General features: G+C 40.4%; 1 protein-coding gene across 1 annotated transcript in view; it reads left to right on the forward strand.

Annotated features, from left to right (window-relative positions):
• fkbp9 (FKBP prolyl isomerase 9) overlaps positions 1-9,197 on the forward strand; it is a 28,076-nt gene extending 18,879 nt beyond the window's left edge. The window contains exons 9-10 of the mRNA XM_020535459.2: positions 798-964; positions 5,957-9,197. Of these exons, the coding sequence (XP_020391048.1) occupies positions 798-964; positions 5,957-6,136 (347 nt within the window). The 3' untranslated portion in view covers positions 6,137-9,197. The remainder of the gene's footprint in view (positions 1-797; positions 965-5,956) is intronic.
• Positions 9,198-9,477: the final 280 nt, after the last annotated feature.

Genomic DNA, 9,477 nt, shown 5'->3' on the forward strand with positions numbered 1-9,477 from the left:
GGCCTTTTTCTTATACTAACTCATGGGATGTGGGCATCGCTGAATGGGCCAGCATTTATTACCCATCCCTAATTATCCAGAGAGCAGTTAAGAATTAACCAATTTGCAGTGGGTCTGCAGTCACATGGAGGTCAGACCAGGTAAGGATGGCAGATTTCCTTCCCTAAAGGATATTAGTGAACTAGAGAAAACAAGGTGTAGAGCTGGATGAACACAGCAGGCCAAGCAGCATCAGAGGAGCAGGAAAGCTGACGTTTCGGAAGGGTCCAGACCGCTGTGTTCATCCAGCTCTACACCATGTTATCTCAGATTCTCCAGCATCTGAAGTTCTTACTATCTCTTAGTGAACCAGATGGGTTTTTATAACAATTGATAGATATAGTCACCATTAGACAACCTTTTCATTCCAAAATTTGATTGAATTCAACTTTCACTGTTTGCCATGTTCCATGTTCGCAGAGAATTGCCTGGTGTTCTGGAATACTCATTCAGTGACAGTACCACTATGCCACTGACTCTCCAAACTTCAAAATCTAGAATTCATGATATTTTCCTATTCCAGCCTTCACTACATTTGGGATCCCTCACTATAGTAGTAAATGAGTCCCTGGATGTTCTGTTTCTTGGTCTTTTTCATCCCGTGAATCCCACCTAGGGCTGCAGGATGAGGTGAACTGTCTTTGGTCATTATAAAGAAGTGCTGGAACTTAAAATGACACTTTGAAGAATGAAGTGTGAAGAGAGATACTGTTTGTTGGTGACATGGCTGCATTAAACATTGTGATTCTATCTTGCAGTTGGAGAAGTACCAGGCAGCGCTGTGCTCATTTTTGACGTTGAGCTGGTAGAACTTGTCGCAGGTCTTCCAGAGGGTTATATGTTCGTTTGGACTTCGTCAGAACTATCTCCTGATCTCTTCCAAGAAATCGACAAGGACGAAAACAAGGAAATCGGTCTAGAAGAGGCAAGATTTATTATTGGCTTTTAATGGTGAAACCTCAGATTTGGTAGTGTGTACGCATATGGAGGTTTGCACGCATGTGTATGAGGAGGATGGTGATGGTAGGGAGGATAGGTTTGCGGGGACTGAGATTGTGGATGGTGAATGTGGAGTGGGGGTTGTGCTTTTGAAGATAGGAGAAGGACAGTTGTATACAAAAAGTGGGTATGGATGAATTTTGTTTGGGAGGAGGCATGGGAAAGGGGAGTTGTGGATTTGTGGGAGGTGCATGTAGGTGGATGTAGCAGCAGGGCTGTTCAGGGACCTGGGTAAGAGTGGGTATGCAAGTGTGCAGAGGAGAACATATGAAGGAGAGGAGATCTGTGGGGTCTCGCCAAGTAAAACTTTCTCTGATCGGTGGAAACCTTAAATGAATGGCTTTTCATTAATTGGTTTTGAGCATTTGGTGTGTTTTTTTTATTTTTACAAAGTGTCTTAGTTACAGATGCAACTGATGGCATATTCTGGGTGTAAATGTGATGGAATAACTGGGTCTGCTCAAAGCAATGAGAAAATAAATGCTGACTATATTCACTGCAACTCTGTTAGTGATACTAACAGATGTTATTACAGTCTTGCCAGAGATAATACGTGGCAGAATATGTAGAATCTAATATTCATTCAACCAAATTTAAATTCCTCTCTGAGACAGCGGAGGAACATTCCAATGGGAGTGCTTTAAATTCTTGTTCATATTTTGGGACACAACGCTGTGTTGAGTTGCTTGATGTGGTAATGGTAGAAAAAGCATTAATACAGCATTAAAAAGCATTAATACATGGGGAAGTGATGACCTATTATTACTGGACTGTTAATTGAGAAACCCAGATAATGTTCTGGGCAGAGATAGTAAGAACTGCCGATGCTGGAGTCAGAGATAACTGTGTGGAGCTGGAGGAGCACAGCGGGCTAGGCAGCATCAGAGGAGCAGGAAAGTTGACATTTTGGGTCGGGACCCTTCTTCAGAAATGTTCTTGCCACCTGGGTTTGAATCCTGCTGTGGCAGATGGTGGAATTTTAATTCAATAAAAAATCTGAGTCTAATGATGTCAGGAAAAACCCAGCTCGTGCACTAATTTCCTTTAGGAAAAGAAGCTGCCTTCCTTACCTGGTTTGACCAACATGCAAACTCCAGACCCACAGCAATGTGGCTGACACTCAGACAACAAGGTGCTGAGCTGGATGAACACAGCAGGCTAAGCAGCATCATAGGAGCAGAAAGGCTGACGTTTTGGGCCTAGACCCTTCATCAGTTGGCTGACACTCAACTGTCTCTGGATGATTAGGGATTGACAACAAATACTGGCCTAACCAGTGATACCATGTCCTGTGAATGACCTGAAAAAAACACACCTTTCATAAGTACAGAATATCTCTGGTTGCTTTAGAACCAGTCACAGAAATCATTGAATCTTACTGTACAGAAAAAGGTCATTTGTTCCGTTTCAGTTCTTTTGAAAGAGTTCCCCTCCCTTTCTATTACTTTATATCCCTGCATTTTCCCTCTTTCAATTATTCAAAATGCACACAAAAAAATGTGAAAAACATACAATTCAGCATTTATGCAGCTCCATCTCATGTTTTCTCTGCCAAATAACTATATTTTCAGAAATGTTCAAGCAACATGACCCTGAACTATTTCAGTGTCTCACCCAGCTGATATAATGTAGTCCTTTTCTTTGAAATTTTTTCCAGCTGAATATTGGGAAGAGTGAAGTCATTGGTCAAGATTTAACTAGGCTTTGGGAGTTGAAGGCATAGGACTAGAACTGGGTCAGATCCTGATCCCATTGCACCATAGATGCATTTTACCAGCAGTAGTACAGCACGTAATAAGCTGGCTGCCCCAAAGAGGTTGGTAACTGATTTACAAATGCTAAGGCCTGTTAAAATGTTTCTTATGTTGCTGTTAAATAAATGAAGCAACCTCCTAGCAGCAGGGCAGGAGGGAATGTCACATGGGGAGGTGGGGAAGGTGGTGAGGATAGGGGTTATGGTGGCTGTGGGCACAGAAGGCAGTACTTGTCATCCTCAGTGACCACCCTGGTAGGGTTTGCCATATTTAAGCTGGCACAGCTCTCATAGTCTCCTGCATTCCCTCCTGGTGGTGGTGACATTGTTTCAGAACTACAGGCCTTAATTAGCCAAGAGGTACAGGTAGGAAGTCAATTAGGAAGCTACTTGTTGTAAAATAGCTGAGCAGGCTCCACTACCGGTAGCTCAATATTGAGATCGGATTTTTGCCCTGATGCCCTTTGTAAAATGTAGCCAGCCAAACATAGACATGCACAGGAATTCCTAGAGGCATGGTTCTCAACCCATAATGCAATCATCAAACCTATAGAAGTGGACCCTATATACAAACCCATACAGACCAAAATCGGAAATGACACTACTCACCATAACAGACTGAACAGTATAAATTCCAACTGGAGTAGAACTACATCACTTATTGGAGGCCTCACTGATGATACCTAGCATGGTGATGAAACGTCTGAACGAAAACAAGCCAGCTTGACGAGCAAGTCAACAACTTTGCCCTTGTAAAATTTACCCAACTGTTTGTGGTCCCCTCCACAAACTCTGTTCCCTAGCTACTAATTCCATCCCCCTCCCTGCTGACTATTTGAGGTTGAACCAAAATGTTCGCAAATTTGCTGTTACAGTTTTACCAAGTTGAGCTTCCCAAGAACACGGTTTTCCAACTCTATAGTATTTCCCAGTTCTGCTTCTGTCTCAGCTCCATCTGCACTTGAAACCTTCACTCTTGTCTAGGTATCCAATTACCTCTGGACTTAGCTATTTCAATGTTGTCTACGTAACTGTATGAACTCCACCCTCCAAAAATTTGAGTTTATCCAAAACTCAGTTGTTCATATGGGGAGGGGATGGCCTTGTGATATTATCACTGGACTGTTAATCCAGAGACCCAGGTAATGATCTGGGGACCTGAGTTCAAGTCCTACTATGGAAGATGATGGAATTTGAATTCAATAAAAAAAGTTTAGAATTGAGAATCTGATGATAACCATGAAACCATTGTCGATTGTTGGAAAAACTCATCTGATTGTCTAATGTCCTTTAGGGAAGGAAATTGTCATCCTTATCTGGTCTGGCCTACATATGACTCCAGAACCACAGAAATGTGGTTGACTCTTAACCATCCTCTGCCTCTATCCTGTAAATGAGTATTAAAAAAAACAAGTTCCATTCACTTATCACCCTTCTGCTTGCTGACCTACATTGGCTTGTACTCAAGCATGATTAAGTGATTAAAAATCTTGGTTTCTAATCCCTCCATGGTTTTACTTCTCACTGTATGTGTAATCCCCTCCAGTCCAAAACCCTCTGTCAATTTTTGAACATCCCAATTTTATTCGCTCCACATTTGGTCATCATTCTTTCAGGGGGGGCAAAGTTCCAAGGTCTGGGATTGTCTCCCTAGACATTTCTTTTTCTTCTTTTTAAGATACTTCTTAAGACCCAAGTCTTCAACCAAGATTTTGATCATGGTGTCAAATTGTTTTCAATAATGGTCTTGTGAAGCACCTCGGAACATTTTACTCCTTTAAAGGTGCTCTGTAGATATGCTTTGTTGTTGAAGTGTTGTCATTGTTAAAAATAGGAACAGCCATATTGGCCAGGACACCTGAAGAGAACTCCTTTGTTTGTCCTAATATACACTCTTAACACCTGCTGACCAGAAAGCTGTTCCTAACAATAGTGCATGCAAACTTGACCCATACTGCAGCCTCCTTTGCATCCACAACTATTCCTGACACCTTTCCACCAAGTGGCAAAAACATCAGTGAATTTTTAAAAAATATCTCCACAAAGTGTGGTGTTGAAGCCCAATAAAATTCCAGTTACTGCAATTGTGCAAGGTGAGGAGAAATGTGAGCAGAGGCTGTTTGCAAAACCTTTAAACGTTTTTGTCTCTGTTAACTGGGATGGAGTTGTGCGATTAGTATAAAAACTAATCTCTGAAGAGTCTGATGTTTAGAAATATAATACATGTAATGTTTCTGAATTATACAATTGCTGTTTCTTTAAGGATCTCTTGTGGAGCCCTAACTCAGGCTGGAAAGGCTCTGTGGAGTGAGTTTGTCTACAGTCCACCTTGTTCAGTTGGTGGTTATTGGGAATCTTAATCCTAGTGTCATGGCCTCAAGCCCCACATTGGATGGTGATTTTCTTAGTCGTCACTGAAGAAAGATATGTAATAGAATTATAAAGGAAATACACGTTCAAATTTTTTCACTGAAGGTGAACTCCTATTTCCTGCAATTTAATAGATTTCCTTTAAATTGGATCAGATTAGGAGTTCACAGTTGTCTAAAAATCTTAGAGTGACAAAATTTCAAGATAACCAATGTTGAAAAAAACCATTAGAATAATTCTTGCCATTATAATAATTTGAATTTTAAAGTTGCTGCTATTAGGTAGTTGCAATTTTTCTTCTTTTAATTGATAGTGTAGCGAAGGAAACACAGCTTGCAACAAACATTATAAGACCGAGAAAGAAAACAGCTGCATTTCAAAGCATGACTTTAAACAATTAGGTTGACACTTGCACCGCAACCGCACATGTGCAGTAAGTACTCCCTCTAGTGTGGTGACACAAATCAACACAACATTTTGGATAATGCATAGAATCTTTTGCATCCACGTGCTTGATGTCTTGTTTCAATTTGAGCACCGTGTACAATGAAATGCTGCCTTAGCACTGCTTTATGGTAGGGCAGTGCTCTTTTGGTCCTACCACTGGCAGAAATAGCCAAGACTTTGTGCTCAAGTCTAATGAAGTATGACTTGAACTCATGACTTCCTGACTTGGACAGGAAAGCTAATCTCTAAGTCAAAGTTAAGGCTTCAAAAAATAAAACACCTTGCTTCACTTTTCAGCATGTGATATAAGTAACAGCTCTTTTTTTTTATTTGTTTTCCTTCCTGCAGTTCTCTGAATATATCCTCCTACAAGTGGAGAGTGGTAAGGGGAAACTGGCTCCTGGTTTTCCTCCAGACAAAGTCATAGAGAACATGTTTATCACTCAGGATCGGAATGGAGATAGCAAGATAAGTGCTGATGAGTTCAAATTGAAGGAAGAGGAGGACACTCATCACGATGAACTATAAGGCCAAGTGTACACATCTAAGCTGCCGTTGAGTGGAAGTGTAGAGTTAACCTGTGGTTTGTTGGTTGAGGTAGGTTTTACCCATGTTGCAGTTTAGGTATAAAACTTATTGGTGACACCCTGATTCGAAATTGTTTTATTTTTTGGGGGGGTGAGTCACTTGCTCCTGAGCATAGTTGATCCACAAAAGGTGTTTCGCTTTTTAAGTGTTCTTTAAATTTTAATCTATATTAGTAAGGAGAAAATTCTTTTCCAATACCCAGTCCCACTCTGTACACTCCAGACTTGTGTTACCTCAACTGTTTTATTGTTTCACATGCAGTTCAATAACAATCAACGATCACAACTCTGTGCCAAATGATTTAAATTTTCCACTAGTATGTTAAAGCATATCATGCAGCTTGTCATAATTTTTTTTGTCGATCAATCATGTATTCAATGAGAGACGGTCAGATATGTTTTAATTTATATTGTGGGTGACCAGGAATGATTGCCAGTATGCAACACTACTATAGAAAGCAGAGCTTCAGTGCCTTTTACCTAACACATGACTTAAGATATATAATATTGCACACACGCTCCATCCATAAAATGAATATAGGAAGGAAAAACATGGAAACAGTTGCTATGGGTCTTAATCTGAATGAGGCAGTTTCTCGAAGTAGAGTATGCACTTGTATTCATCTTTCTAAACTTGCTAGATGAGTAATGGATGTAGCCTTTAAATGATGGTCTGCACCTCCTACACCAGGAGTTCCCAAAACCAGGTCACAACATGCAATAATCAACTCCCTCTCATTATTACCAGAAACGTGAAATAGGGATTCAGATGATACAGCCCATCTGTCAGCTGTGAGCCCCAATTGACATACGTGTGCACTATGTTCTTCTAGCCTTAGTTCATAGTCTAATGAACTTGGCTTGATCACTGTCTCCGGTAGGGTCTACAGAACAGTAGGTGAATTGGTGCCAGTTCTCCAGCTTCCTCCCACCCTGCTCTCATCTTGAGATCACGTCATTTTCAAGTTAAATAATTCTGGGAAGCAGTAATTTAACAGTAAACTCAGTGCCCATTATAATGTGGAATTGTCACTTCAAGACCCACCAGACCAATGACAGCATTGGAGGACAATGCTGCTTAGATTGCAGTCATGATGATATGTAATACCCAAGGTCCAAAGGCATGCATCATTTAACATTTCTTTTCTGTATGTCCAGGTTTTGGGCTGTGTTCCCATCCTCTAACCTGATATAACCTGATTCCAGTTCTCTAACAAAGATTCAAGAATATTTGCTTTAAACAAAATAAACACTAATCATACCCTAATGTATATTTTATAAGTAGACTTATGCCAAACAAATGATTATGGTCAACATGCTGCTAGTAAAAACCGAAAGAACAAAAACAAGTTGCTGGAAAAGCTCGTCAGGTCTGGCTGCATCTCATCAGTTCTGAGGAAGGGTCACCAGACCCGAAACACAAACTCTGGTATTTTTCTTCACGGATGCTGCCAGACCTGCTGAGCTTTTCCAGCAACTTCTGTTTTTTCTCTTGAGCGTGCTGCTAGTGTTGTGGCTGATAGAACGGAAGATATTTGCAAAATGAATTTTGTTGCTTCAGTGCTATAGTAAAAGAACAAGGGAGTTGGACTAAAGGAATAGTACTTTCGAAGAGCGATTACAGGTGTGATGGCTGAATGCTCCCCAGTGTTTAAGATTCCATTTTTCATAAAACACTTCCAGTTGTGCACATTTAGTGTTTATTTTTCCATTTTTCTGTTACTAGTGTGAAGTAAACTTAGAGATGAAAATAACACTGAAATCTATTCTCAGCTCTTGCTGTAGTGCAGCCACAACATATGATGTCTCTACACCTCTTGTAGTTGCAACTTCCTTTGAGAACTCAAAGGCCACGTCACAAACCATTAGTGCTCTCTAGACTTTCTCCGTGGTTCTCTAGCGGAGTACACATAGCTCTGATTATTTCTCAATTTTTCTCAATAATCTGATGGCTACCCTCAAAAGAACTGCTTTTCTTTTACCATTGAAAGAATTGGTTAGATCACTTGGGGCTTAGATAACATGAACAGTAAAGTTCTGCTGCTTTTGGTGAAGAGGTCTATTACAGATTTAGTGATTTGCAGGTTTAGAGGGGACATGAGGAAAAACCTTTTTAGCCAGAGGGTGGTGGGTGTGTGGAATTCATTGCCCAGTTTGGGGATAGAGGCAGAAACCCATACCCATTTAAAAGAAATCTCTCTCTGCACCTGAAGTGCTGTAACTTGCAAGCCTATGTACCAAATGCTGGTCAGTGGAATTAGAATGGCCACAAGTTTATTTAACTTGCACAGACACAGTAGGCTGAATTATAGCACAAAAGAGATCATTTTCCTATAGTTATATAGAGCTATAGTGTGTGTGTGTGTGTGTGTTTGTATATATGTATAGTTCTAGGTGGCTAATGAATGGGATAGAAGCTAAGTGTTGGAGAAACGCGGCAGTTATAGCAGCAACTACAGAGAGAGAAACAGAGTTAATGTTTTGAGTCCAAAATGATTCTTCAGAACTCATGGTTCTGAAAAATAGTCATATTTGACTTGAACCATTTAACTGTTTCTCTCTCCACAGTTGCTGTCAGACCTGAGTTTCTCCACCACTTTGTTATTATTTCAGATCTGCAGCATCGTCAGAGCTTTGCTTTTATCTAGTATGGATCAGATTGCCAACAGCTTAACAACTCCTGTTCTGGCAGTAGTCTGAGGGTCTGCCACCTTGCCCTACCCATTGGGAAATGTCACAATGTTTTCCCATGATCCAGTGCATAGTCATTAAGGATTTGCCTTTGGCAGTGTAGTCAAAAATCAACTTGCTAATTATATCCAATCAAAAGCTGAACATCACTTTCCAGTTGGAAGCCAAGAGTTTGAAGGAGCATGTAAAGATGGAGTTTTCTCGAGAAAGCTCTTTCTCTCATTGTAACAGTTTCTGTTGTACAAGTTGTATCTAATCTGTAGAGTTTACCAGACTGCAGGGAAAATAAATTTGCTTTTTGATTCCATGTAGTCCGAGCCAATAAGATGTCATTTTTGTCCCAGAGGCTGCCCTTTCTAATATCAAAAGTGTGGCCATTTTGGGATGGCCCTAAATTTTGTTAGCAGGACTGCATCTGAATATTCAGTATCTACCTGAGATATTCAGAGTATTTGGCAACATCAATGTTCTTTACTGTCTAACTGTGGTGCATCCTGAACAGATGTCTTCTGCATGATGTCATTTGAATATTCTTAATCACCACTACTGGATGAGGAGTGTTTGAACACAGATCTGTTGCTACTAGAGTCC

Source organism: Rhincodon typus, chromosome 4 (assembly GCF_021869965.1).
Source record: "Rhincodon typus isolate 14 chromosome 4, sRhiTyp1.1, whole genome shotgun sequence".
Taxonomy (NCBI): Eukaryota; Metazoa; Chordata; class Chondrichthyes; order Orectolobiformes; family Rhincodontidae; genus Rhincodon; species Rhincodon typus.